General features: G+C 34.6%; 2 protein-coding genes across 2 annotated transcripts; one reads left to right on the top strand and one right to left on the bottom strand.

Annotated features, from left to right (window-relative positions):
• Positions 1-375: 375 nt before the first annotated feature.
• LOC140980145 (uncharacterized) lies at positions 376-1,881 on the bottom strand. Its single transcript, XM_073445839.1, has 2 exons — positions 788-1,881; positions 376-689 (listed from the first exon to the last, which is right to left on the bottom strand). Exons 1-2 carry the CDS (start codon positions 1,608-1,610, stop codon positions 661-663), a joined length of 852 nt encoding a protein of 283 aa, XP_073301940.1. The 5' UTR covers positions 1,611-1,881; the 3' UTR covers positions 376-660.
• Positions 1,882-2,686: 805 nt separating this feature from the next.
• LOC140981676 (F-box/kelch-repeat protein At3g23880-like) lies at positions 2,687-4,816 on the top strand. Its single transcript, XM_073448094.1, has 3 exons — positions 2,687-2,852; positions 4,021-4,265; positions 4,322-4,816. Exons 1-3 carry the CDS (start codon positions 2,687-2,689, stop codon positions 4,814-4,816), a joined length of 906 nt encoding a protein of 301 aa, XP_073304195.1.
• Positions 4,817-13,455: the final 8,639 nt, after the last annotated feature.

The raw sequence follows: 13,455 nt of genomic DNA, 5'->3' as shown, positions 1-13,455 counted from the left end.
AATTCCTTGAACTTTTCAAAAGATTCAGATTTGTAGGACATTAGGTAAACATAACCGTATCTAGAGTAATCATCAGTGAAGGTGATGAAATACTCAAATCCTCCTCTAGCTTGTACATTAATTGGTCCACATACATCAGTGTGCACTAATTTCAAAACTTCATTGGCTCTATGTCCTTTAGATTTAAAAGATCTCTTAGTCTTACCTTCCAAACAGGATTCACATACAGGCAAGGATTCCACCTTTAAATTACTTAAAGGACCATCTTTTTCCAACCGTTGAATTCTATTAAGGTTGATATGACCAAGTCTCAAGTGCCACAAATAAGTTTCATTAGTGGGAGACAATTTAATTCGCTTGTTGGATTCAATGTGATGCAAAGAGTTGTTATCATGTTTTAAGACATACAAATCGTTATTCAAATGTCCCTTGCAAATAAGGGCTTTATTCAAGGTAATATCAACCACCATTTGTGAAAAATGGACATAATATCCTTGTCTAAACAATAAAGCAACAGAAATCAAATTTCTAGTAATCTCCGGAACATAATAACAATGTCTTAAAACCAAATGTTTATTATTCGAAAAATAAAGATAAACAATTCCAACAGCTTTTGCAGACACCACATCCCCTGTGCCAACTCTTAGAGTATGTTCCCCTTCATTGAGACTTCTGGTTACTTGGAACCCCTGCAAAGTATTGCATATATGATTAGTGGCTCCAGAATCTACAATCCAAGTATCAGTAGAATCAACCACTAAACAAGACTCAATAAAAGATAACTCACCACTAGTTTGCTTCTTTGAAGCTAGGTATCCTTGGCAGTTTCTTTTCCAATGACCCTTTTCTCCACAGTGGAAACATTTTCCCTTAGGCTTGCCATCTACCTTGACCTTCTTTTCATTTTGTTGTGGACCCTTCTTGTTGGGCTTCTTCCTTTTATTCCCATTTTTACCTTTCGGCTTGGAATAAGATGGCCCAGCAGAAGCAACAACAAATGCATCACCAGTTTTAGTCTTAAGAACACTTTCAGCATTTTGGAGTTCCTTCATCAGCTCAGTCAGGGACATATTTAGCTTATTCATGTTATAGCTAACTTTAAACTGTGAGAACATCTCAGGGAGAGTCTCAAGTGCCATGTCAACCTGAGTCTCTGATTTGATTTCAGCCCCTAACACCTCAGCCACGTTAAACTGAGCGATCAATGCAAGCATATGATCTCTCACGGGCGTCCCAGGTTTCATGCGCATGTTCATAATGGTTCTAATGGCTGCTTGTCGTGCCTGACGTCCTTGATGCTCAAACATCTCTTGGAGGCTATCCATGATTTTTGTAGCAGTGTCCATGTTCTGATGTTTCTGTTGCAGCACATTTGAGATGGATCCCAAAATGTAGCAACGGGCCATCTCATCAGAACTGATCCACTTATCATAAGCCTGCTTCTGAGCTAGTGTGGACTCCGTCGTAGGCACCGATGGACAGGGTTCATTGAGCACAAACTTGTGTTTCTCCGCAGTTAAGACAATCAACAAATTACGTTTCCAATCAATGTAATTTTCTCCAACTAGTTGGTTGTTGGTTAATATCATAGACAGTGAATTTCCAGTCATTTTTCTGAAATTAAAATAAATTTAAATGAGCAATGCAATAAATAAAATTATGTGTTATGCATGAAATGCATTTGTAGATCCCAAAAACTACTACAACACTGCAATTTACCTAAAACTCCAAAATACATAATTTTTTCTTTAGGAAAAAACATGTTATTTATAGCTAGGCTGGGACCCTCCCACTAAATTCAATATATCTAGCAACTCATGCAATATTAATTTAGTATTGCTTGATTTTGGCCATCAAAAGATATTGTAAAAATATTCTATCGGAAATGATCACAATATCATTGACTTAAGTGTATACCCTTAAATTAATTATTTATCAAGTACCAAATTAATTATGTCACCTATAGGGTGGTCACAATTAATTTTACTATAAAATAATAGGTCCAATCAAGTAACCAAAACAATGTAGCCCTCCTATAGGGAGACCAATAAAATTGGCACAAAGCATACATATATTCTTACTAATGGACTAATAAAGGAGACCGTGGGCTTATTTAAAATATACCCTCTCACACTTAATATTTAAATTTAATTTTGGGTTTTATCCGATCAATAAAATCATGACTATTTTAACTCTTAAAATAGTTCAATTATTAATCAAAATATTTATTCTCTAAAATAGAATAAATAAAATTTTATGCATGACAATATGGTACCTAAAGCGGTGTTTATGCAATCTAAATGGCATGATACATGAATGACAAATATAAGCAATAATTAAGCAAGAACAAATTTATGGCCCAACCTAGACACAAAAAAATTAAAGATCTAATTGAACCCAATTTGGCCCAATACTTCAATTTTTTTTTTAAAAAAAATTTCCAGGCCAAGTAATCAATCCAGTACCCTGGTCCGGCCCATGAATAATTTTCCAGATCTGACCCGAACCCGTGACCCGTCTTCTGCAACCCTAAAAAAATTTCCGCCGTCGCGCCGCCGCCGGAGTCGCCGGAAACGTGCGAAATTGAAGATCTCCACCGCGCCGATCACTGGGAAATCACCGAGACACCATATCCATTTCGAAACCGAAAATAGATGCCCGATCTTCCAGATCCAGCGCAAAGAAAATGGCGATTTTCGCATCTCAATCGTGCCCGCTCCACCGTGAAGAACGACGCATGAGATGGACCGTAAACCACATTCGCATACACTCCTCATCCTCCCGGCCGCGTGATTCCGATTTTCCGATCCAGATTTGCTTTTTCATGGAAGTTTTCGGAATTTGCAGAACAGGTCCCTGACGATTTGAAGAAGATGCACTCTGGTCCCTGGAATCTTTTGGACGAAATTTCCGACTAGTCCTTGTATTTTTAATTGAATTGCATCCAGCCCTCTAGTTCTTCAATCAGAAACAAAAAAGCCCAAATCCGAAAAAATACAACAAAATTGCACGAAAAATAACAAGGGGAAACATGGAGTCGTAATCCACCCCCTTGGTTACAGACTCGAAAATACGAAATACAATTTCACCAAAAACTAAGGCCATAAACTGTTCAAAAATTAAATAAATCAATCCATTCAAACCACAATCACATAAATCTAACACCGCTTTAAACTAAAACATGCATAAATAATTAATTAATTCGTAATACGCAAAACAATATCAAAACCCGTGGCTCTGATACCATATGTTAGCCAAGATCGAGAAGATCGGATCACAAAAATTAATTTCTTGTGATATCAATCATCTCTACTTTCACAGGATCGATTGTTCTACGTATTTAACACGAATTAATTAATTACAACACACAGAAATTAGAGATTACCTTTGAAGCATGTTTTCGATCTTTCTCTGCACTAGATCTACGCTCCAAACCTCCAAGCCTTCTCCGGTGTTCTCTCAAACTCTATACGTAGGATTGTGTGTGGTCACTTGTTACAATATCACATATATATAATATATTTGTGATATCTTGTAACGTAAAAGATAATGATGATATCTTTTAAAATATAAATTTAAATGCACAGAATATATTATATCATATCTAGAAGATTTAGATGATAAACTTCCATGTAATATAATAGTCCAGATAAATTTAACCCACATATACCATAAATTATAACTCATATAATTTATCCGAGTTTATATTAGAGCCACCAGAGGGAACTGGTCGGATTCAATTAAATTAAGCCCCAATAAATTAATTTGATCCAATCAACTCATGAATAATCAAAATAATTTATTAATCTTATTCTACTCCACTAAAAAAATAAGATTGCACTCTCAAATTAATTGATATTACTGAAGCACAAAATCAATAATAATATCCTCTGATTTATCGACCCAACAAATACGGCCTCAAGCAAAGTTCTGTTCACTCATTGTTGCGCGAACAATCCTTGACTGATGCATTTCATATTGATTATCCTATTAAATATGCACCGAACCATGCTTGGATAGGCTCTTCTAATGGGTTGATATGCATCTTATTGGGTGTAAAAGATCTCATCTTGTGGAACCCATCTACTAGGAAATCAAAGAAGTTACCCCCTATTGGCACGAACCTGAAGATATATCGTCACATAGTAGCATATGGGTTTGGTTTTGATGAGTATAAGGATGATTACAACGTTGTGTTAATTGTCCGTTTGTTTGAAGAGGAGCGTGGTTATAAGTACAGTTTGAGAACTGATTCTTGGAAGAGGGTTGGGGATTTAGATGATACTGGCATTACATTATCAAATTCAATCAATTTTGCAAGTCAACGTCACCTGGGACTTCTTCGGGTTTTATTTGGGAGATTATTTGTCTGGATTTGGAGAGTGGGGTATGCGGAAGATTGGATCAACCAGATTATGGCGGAAGTGATATTGCTCTCACACTTGGGATGCTTGGAGGATGCCTTTGTATTCTTTGCTATGAAATAGACACTCGTGTTGATGTGTGGGTTTTGAAGGACTATGGTGTGAAAGGGTCCTGGACTAAGTTGTTTCGTTTTCCTTGCATTCATCGTGGTGGGAGATTTGTGTTCCTGAAACCATTGTGCATGCTACCGAATGGTGAGATTTTGTTGATCTTTGGAAGAAGTCTCGTCCTTTGCAACCCAGCATATGGTTCATTCAGGGTTCGTGAGGCAACAAATTTTGACAGGGTGGAAATCTATGTTGAAACCTTAGTTTCACCTGCTGTGTTAAATGAAGAATGTATTGACATCAGTATCGAAAGAGAACTTTGTGATAAACTTGAAAATATATAAGTGCTTTTTAGGGGTGTATTTCACTGCACTTGTTCATTTTCCTGTTAGTTTCTTGGGATAATTTTCATGAAGATAGACAAAATCATATCCATCCTCGCGATTGTTTGTATGCTCTTCTCTTGAATTTGTGGTAGTTCCATATGCTTACGAATTTGTTGCTTCTACAAGATTTCATCTTGAACCATGTTAGGCATCAACTTCACCTGCAATTTTCTGTTATTTGATTCCATTGAATCCCGTTACTCACCCCGTATCCCTTCTAGATCCACTATCCGGGTTTAGACCCATCACAAAACAAGATGGGTTTAATACATGGTTGGATTTAAACTCAGACCGTTATCTTTCCGAAGGTAACAAACCAATAATAAAAAAAGATTTAGGTCGTGACGTTGGAATGAAATTAAGAAAGAATTAAATCAATTTCGAAATGGAACGTGGATGTGATTGATACCGACTAAAATAGAAAAGAATTGAATGAAATTCTTTGTCACAACCAATCATATCTTAATTAAAAAAATTAAAATAATAGTTACTATTATTTATCTTTAATATTTATTATTATTATTTAATGTTGTTGTTGTCAAATAATAATTACTTTTATTTATGTATTATTATATTGCTATTAATTTATTAATATTTATTTTCTATCATCAAATAATAATAATTGTTATTTGTAATGACTTGAATCCTTATTTGAATTAAGTATTAATTAAGATATAACTAAAGAGTTTTTAATTAAATATTATTAATGAATTGATTAATTGAAGATCAATATGATGAGATTCACCGAATTTAAAATGGAACATTTAATCTATTTCAGATTACATTATCTCGATAAATCCAACTACACGAATGACATTATGACACGTGGCAGATAATTGAGTTCAGATCTTTTGAACTGGTCCGAATACATCCTCAATATAAGCTGATTTCATTTGTTTCATTCACTGCTTTCTCTCAACTTCTAACCATATATATTAAGTTTTTAGCCGGTTTCTAAGGCATTTTAGTGTCGATTCCATGAGGAGTTGATGAACCGGGACACGCAGATCGAGACTGGTTTTAGTCACATGAAAAGGGATTACCCTAACTTGGAGGATCAAAGTGGGGGTAGAGGCTCTATGGTAGGGTTTTACAGCGGAAAACAGTCTGAGACCACTATGCAGCAGAAAATTATTTTTCCTGCTCAAGGTTCCCGTCTGGGGAGGGCATCACAAGGATCTCAATAACGCCCATGAATCCAAGGGAAAATGTTTTCCCTAAACCGAGAGCAAACTGATGATGAAAACGAGAGAGTCATTGCAGGTAATTTTCTTTTATGAGGTATTCATGTATATGTATTGATTGACGTCGAGGCATTGCATTCGTTCATAACATCAATGTTTTTAAGAATTATAAACTAACATACTTAATGTCGGTGTCTACACCTATGGGACAAAAGGTTTTAACTAAGTGACTATTCGTAGACTGCTTGGTAGATTTTGAATGAAAATACGTGTTTGCCAATTTGATGATATTGGTCATGGAAGATTTTGATTGTATTATGGGAATGGACCTATTGACTAAGTATAGAACTACCGTAGATTATCAACAACGTCTCGATCAATTTCGTTCGGAAGAAGACGAGAATTGGTTTTTCTACTATGAAGGAGCTCGACCCCAATTCCAGTAGTATCTGTTGGAAAGTCACATCGGACTTTAGCAAAAGGCAGGAAGAGATACATAATTTATGCTGTAGACATATCAAAAGATTTAATCTACGTGAAGAAGATTCCAGTTGTCGATGAATTTTCTGATGTTTTTCCGATGAAATTACTGGATTTCCTCATGAGAGGGAAGTGGAATTTGAGATAGAATTAGTACCCGAAACGGCACCTATCTCTAGAACGCCTTATAGATTGGCATCATCAGAGATGAAAGAGTTGATGCAACAGTTATAAGATCTTCTTGACAAAGGGTACTTAGACCCGATGTGTTTCCTTGGGGAGCATCAGCATTTTTCATTAAGAAGAAGGATGAGTCTGTGCGGCTTTGCATAGATTATCAGTAGTTTAACCGAGATACAGTCAAGAGTAAATATCCATTATCACGGATCGATGGATTGTTTGATCAACTGCAAGGGACTTCAGTGTACTTGAATATCGATTTATGGTTTGGATATCATCAGCTTTGCATAGATTATCGGTGGTTTTTTTTTTTTACATTCTTATATTTTCTACTAATTTCTTCATAATTACTAGGGGACTGACACATAAGTCAAATATGAAGTTAAACAAAAAACGTCTTACTAAGGACTGATACCTAAATAAAACTTGAACAAAGAGATTTTAAGTCAATTTGCAGTTTCAATAACCATTCCCATTGGAATGGATATTACCATTCCAAGGAGAGAACCAAATAGGGAACGACAATGAGGTGGTAATTCCATGTATCAGGCATGCCCTTGCAATGAAGAGCAAGTGTAAAGACCTCGCATCGTATTATCGTAAATCATATTTTGATTCTCGATAATTCATGAAATTGTCATGTTTCAAGTGTATGAAGTATATAATTGACAATGAAAGTGAGAAAATATGTTGTGATAATAAAAGATAGTAGTAGTAATTGATTTGTATTTGAATGGATTGCTGAACTGCAATAGAGAAGTGACACATGTTACGGTTTTTAGCATAATTATCAGAGTATTAGTTCAAATGAAATGAAACAAATTTCATTAGAAAGCTAATACATAGTACTAAAACTTTTATGTTTCAAGTTTTGTCCAAATCCATTTGGAAATAGGGGCAAAATCATCCCGAAATGTATCGTGTGCATTGAAGTTCTTGTACTGACATATTTTTGGAGAATGAGTATAACTCTTGCTTTCGATATCCAAATTGAGTGAGATTGGTCAAAATGAAAACCATGACACAGATCTACAACTTTCATGTTGACCACTATTGCTAATTCGAAAGCGAAAATAGCGTTTCGGACAGAATATCGCGCGTACCTTTGCGCGAAGCTATGTAAAACACCTTCCGGACATAACTGGGCGCGCGGCTGTGCCTGTTCTCATGCCCCTGCGTGCACTGCCTTAGTTGCACATGATTTACCTCGAAACAAAGTATATATTCGAAATCCTCGTGTTGAGAGCGTTCTTTTGAGATAGATTTTCTGTACTGAATTCCTAAAGGTACATTGAACTGGAAACGAAGAATCGAAATATGTTGCACCGAGTAACATAAGACATGTATCTGTGTCAATGATATCTGCTTGATTGATTTGAATGGAAATATATGTCTATATGTCTTATTTTGTTGAGTTGATGTGGCATACACGACATTTAAGATTGGTAGATCGATGTATAAAATATATTTTTTGTTAACAAACATCATTTTATACATACATCGATACATGACATGTAAGTTGAGCTATGATCTTTGGATACCTTTATCTCATTAGATTTTGATTCGGGGGTTTTGAGCACGATACTATGTTTGGCATTATGTGGCTCTTAAAAACATAATCATTCGTGGTCTCTCTGATTGATTGGTTGATATGGTGCTTTACCGACACTATCATATGGATCATCCCTTATACTTGACTGAAGCCGGTGTGCCAGCTCGAGCATTGATTTGATAGCGATTCGATTGGTTCCGATACTTGCTCAGTGGATGGGCACTTGACCTGATATCTCCACGACATGCATGCATTGCATATCATATATCATTGTGTAGATATATGTTGTATATATTATGGTTGTTTCATACGGAGCGTTTGCTCACCCCCAAGGGGGCTGTTGTTGTCTTTATGTGTGGACAATGGCAGGTACTCTAGGTTATTAGGAGACCGGATAGGGTACTTTTGGAGAGATTCACAGTTGAGTTGATGTTTAGTAGTCTATCCTAGTGTATATATGTATCTATATACTGGGACATGTCCTGGAGATATGAGTTGTTTGTATGTAGTTTATTTCGGTCATGTGTGGGCTTATTTTATGATGTGATGTGTTTAGACGAGATTATATTATATAATACTTTTAGTATTATAATTATAGTTGACACATTTTGGGCTCATTGTAAAGAAAATTTTTACTCGTTTTCCGCTGTAATTAATTAACTCTAATCAAATTGTATTGTAATAATGATTAGGAGTTAAGAGCACCACAACAAGAATGGCAGAAAATCTCCAAACCGAAGAAAATCCAGAAAACTTCATACTCTACCTAGACTGGGCCAAGGGCCGGGTCAAACTCGGACCCCAGCCGGAGCCGGCCTGTTGACCATGTGTCGGTTAACTGGTCAACGGGTTTGATCTGGAACTATATATGATCGAAACCACCCTAAGATAGTATGGTTACAGTTTACATGTGTAAAACCCGTCAACCAGCCGGGTTGTGCAATTGTTAACTCGTTGAGTCGACCTTAACCTGGGCCGACAGGTTTGTCGTTCCAATATTTTTGTCTGAAATTTTTTCTATAAATACCCCATTCATTTTTTCACACAATTTTCTCTCTCTAATTCTCAATTGTTTTTTGATTATCAAAATATCAAGTCTCAGTTATTTATTTATTTTCAATTATTGATTTATTTTCATAATTAATTCAATTTCATATTTATACAAATGGTCAGAGCGAGATCAAGTCGTAGGGGTGGCAAAAGAAAAGAAAAGGGCATCATGCCATCGAGTTCGAGCATCACGATTTTTCTTCATTCAATGTCGATTGTTATGATCTTGATTTTTCCGATGAAGAACATCAAGAACGTGAATAAGAGGCTCAACAAACACGTCATCATCAAAGTCAAAAATTATTAGCAATTCGATGGTGCCTAAAATTAAAATTCAAGTGGTGCCTCGCCTGACATCCGATATATTCACCCAAAATTTCGAAAAAGTGACGCTTTCCTTCGATGAAATGCAAGTCAAATGCAAATATTGTTCGCAAAATTACAAATTTCAACAAGAAGATGGTTATAGAACTTTGACGTGATAGTTGGAAAAAATCATCCAGTGAAAATTGGTATTGATCATTCTCAAACTCAAATTCCAACATTCTCTTCTCAACGAGTAATGATAGTCAATTTTTTAAATTTGACGAAGCTAAATTAGAGAAGAAACTGTTAAATTTTATGTGGTTCAACAACTTTATTTTAGTTTTAGTGATAAATTATATTTTTGAAAATTGGCTTTATACAAGTAAAAATTCTTCTATTAGACGTATACCACGAAATATACTAAAAAACATACGTAAAAATTTAGTCGTTGATAAAAAAGAATTAATTAAAAAATTTGCTAGTATAAATAATAAAGTTTCTTTGTGATCCGATATTTGGAGTGATCATTGGTAAATTTATTCATAATGACATAGTTTGGTACACTTGATAACTAAATTATTAATAAGTTATCATCATTTAGCCCATGTTTGGTTCATTTTTTAACAACCCATAAAAATTGGATGAGCCTGTGATAATATTGGTTCACTATGGAGAAGACATCCCTCTAATGTATAGGGATATCTGCATGATAAATAATAAATTCTGTGAAATGACATTATTGCCTCCATTTCTCAAGCATTGGGATTTAAATTAGTTTTATATATTCATTCGATAAAAAATTGCTATTGATATTGTGTTAGGGCATACATAATTTATTAAAATTTAAAAATATAATTTTGTTATTAAAATTTAAAAATAAATTGTTAGTATTAAAATTAATCTATAGTATTTATTAAACTTGAGATATTTCAAAACTTCGTCAATAATTTATTTTAAAATATCCATAATCAAATTATAAACTCATGAAACAATAAAAAAAATATTAAAACGTAAAATATAAATAAAATAAATATATAAAAAGGTGAAAAACGAACTAATGTATTGCACACATCAAATTAAATTAAAAATTTTAAATATATAAGATTATTTGATAAATAATTTATTAGTAATGGTCTCGATAACAATGAAAAATAAAATTTTTATGGTAATGTTAGTTTTGTTGTGACAATCTAATATATAAATTTAATCACTCTTGTTAAAATCATACCAAACATTCAATATATTATCTTACCATCATATTTATCTTTGATTTGTCCTTATATTATGTATCTCATACTTATCATATCATGTGTACCAAACTATGCCAATGAGTATTATATGTCATTGGATTAATAATTTTGGAACATTTAAAAATGATTGCTTGCATATAGATGTTCATAATATCTCATTGATTTTGTGTAATATTAAAACTCATTTATATGATATTTATAATGAATATAACACCAAATATGGTGGAAAAATCGTTCTACATGAAACACATGAATCCACTACTACTAGTAATATTATATATAAACTTACTAAAGCACAATTTTTATTTAAGGAACGGACGAAACCCATGAAGATACTCAAGTTTCAGTCAGAAACTTGATAATTATACTTTTCATTTTAATGATACACATGAGAAAACTTTCGACATTTTCCAATGGTGGTAGCAAAAAACATAAATATATGCAATTTTGTCTATAATGACAAAAGAAATTATAGCTTGCCTCGTTTCAGCGGTTTCAATGAAGCAAGATTTTAGTGTTAGGGGTAATACATTGAATGAAAGACGTTCTAGCTTAATATCGAAAAAAATTGGAAGCTCATAGTTTACTCAATGATTAGTCAAAAGTCGATAACAAAACACAACATATTAAAAATGATAAAGAAGACCAAGACGAAATCGAGAGAACATCCGGAACGAGGGGAGGAAATGCGAGTGATTGTGATTAAATATAATGAAATATGATATATTTTTTATATAAGACGTTGAAAGTTGAAATGTAATGGAATTTTTATTGAAAAATATAATATATTCTTTATTAAAGAAATGTAATAAAATTTTTTATCAAGATGATGAAATATTTAATCGAGTTTTTATAAGTTAAATTATGCAAGTTTTTTTAATTTATTTTTTTTGTTCTTTAATTTTTTTTAAAAAAATACATTTTAAAAAAAGTTAAAAAATAAATGGGTAGAACTGGACTCTGAAGCGGCGGTTAACTGGACCCAGACAACCAGTTCCGCGACCCACCCAGACCATAATCGGCCACTATTGGGTTAAGGGTCAGGGTTGTGCCGTCTCGGCCCCGGCCCGTGGCCTGAACTAACTCTACCTCCCGAAGAAAGTTCAACCTTCCTAAGAAATCCTTTCAAGACTTCCGGTTAAAATCTCTCCTGACATTCAGGTGTGTCTCCAAATCATGGCTTTCCATGATCTCTCGTCCGGAATTCAACCCACACTAGAGTTTCAATGGGAAATTCAAAGTTGAGCGGTCATAGTTTTATTATTTGCAATTTCCGGACACTACGGCCTCAAGCAATGCTCATTTTTGTGCGAAGAATCCTTTACTTTTGCAATTGATACCGATTATCCAATGAAATATACACCTGACCGTGCTTGGGTAGTAGGCTCTTGTAATGGGTTGATATTCATCTTCGTGGATGCAAAAATCCCGTCTTGCGGAACCCATCTACTAGGAAATCAAAGAAGTTACCTCCTAGCGGTACGAAGCCGAAGATATATAATTACATAATAGCATGAGGGTTTGGTTTTGATGAGCACAAGGATGATTATAAAGTTGTGGTAATTCTCCGTTTGTTTGAAGAGTTCGTCGGTATGGTTTATGGTTTGAGAACTGATTGTTGGAAGAGGGTGGTGATTTTGAGGATACTGGCATTCTAATACCATTATCATATCCAATCATTTTTGCAAGTGGTAAGCTTAATTGGTCATGGTCACCTGAGATTTCTTCGGATTTTAGGTGGGAGATTATTTGTCTGGATTCAGAGTGTGAGGCATGCAAAAAATTGGATCAACCCGATTATGGCGGAATGATATCAATCGCACACTGGAGGTGCTTGGAGGATGCCTTGGCGTTCTTTTCTATGAGGCAAACACTCATGTTGATGTGTGGGTATTGAAGGAGTATGGTGTGAAGGGGTCTTGGACTAAGTTGTCGCTTTCCTTGCATTGGTTGTGGTGGGAGATTTGTGTTCTTGAAACCATTGTACATGCTACCGAATGGTGGGATTTTATTGATCGTTGGAAGAAGTCTCGTCCTTTGCAACCCAACATGTTGTTCATTCTCTTGAGGCAAGAAGTTTCGGTGGGGAGCATATCCACGTTGAAACCTTAGTTTAACCTTCTGTCAAATGAAGAATGTGTTGACAACATCTAAGAGAACTTTATAATAAAATTGAAAATCAGTAAGTGCTCTTTTGGGGTGTATTTCATTGGACCTGTTCATGATTTTCCTGTCATTTTCTTCGGATCATTTTCATTAAGATTAATATTTGAGAAACTCTCCTCTTCATCCTTTCATTTGTTTGTATGCTCCTCTTGCATTTGTGACAGTAAAATATGCTTAGGAATTAGCTGCTCCTACAAGATTTCATCTTCAACCATGTTTGGCATCAACTTCACCTGCAATTTTCTGTTCTGTCACTGATGTTTAATAACGATAGCATGAAATCAAGAACCAACTATTCCTGGTGCATCTTTCACTGTAAATGCTTTTTGAGGAACATAACACGTAATATATTTGTGAGAGAGAGAAAATTTGTGTTGTTCCATTTACGCTCTTTTAGGGTCCAATGTCAATATCATATCTCGCTTGACA

The sequence above is a fragment of the Primulina huaijiensis genome, chromosome 7 (assembly GCF_012295235.1).
Source record: "Primulina huaijiensis isolate GDHJ02 chromosome 7, ASM1229523v2, whole genome shotgun sequence".
NCBI classification, from domain to species: domain Eukaryota; kingdom Viridiplantae; phylum Streptophyta; class Magnoliopsida; order Lamiales; family Gesneriaceae; genus Primulina; species Primulina huaijiensis.
Note: the sequence above shows the minus strand (reverse complement) of the source record. Positions and strands in the feature narration are given on the sequence as shown.

Bases quoted from the DNA above. Each gene is read 5' to 3' on its own strand.
- LOC140981676 (XM_073448094.1), top strand. From the start codon at position 2,687: ATGGCGATTTTCGCATCTCAATCGTGCCCGCTCCACCGTGAAGAACGA. The intron at 2,853-4,020 runs GTCCCTGACGAT...ATGCTTGGATAG, and splicing joins TTTCGGAATTTGCAGAACAG to GCTCTTCTAATGGGTTGATA. The intron at 4,266-4,321 runs GTTGGGGATTTA...CAATTTTGCAAG, and splicing joins GAACTGATTCTTGGAAGAGG to TCAACGTCACCTGGGACTTC.
- LOC140980145 (XM_073445839.1), bottom strand. From the start codon at position 1,610: ATGACTGGAAATTCACTGTCTATGATATTAACCAACAACCAACTAGTT. The intron at 690-787 runs GTGAGTTATCTT...AATACTTTGCAG, and splicing joins TTCAAAGAAGCAAACTAGTG to GGGTTCCAAGTAACCAGAAG.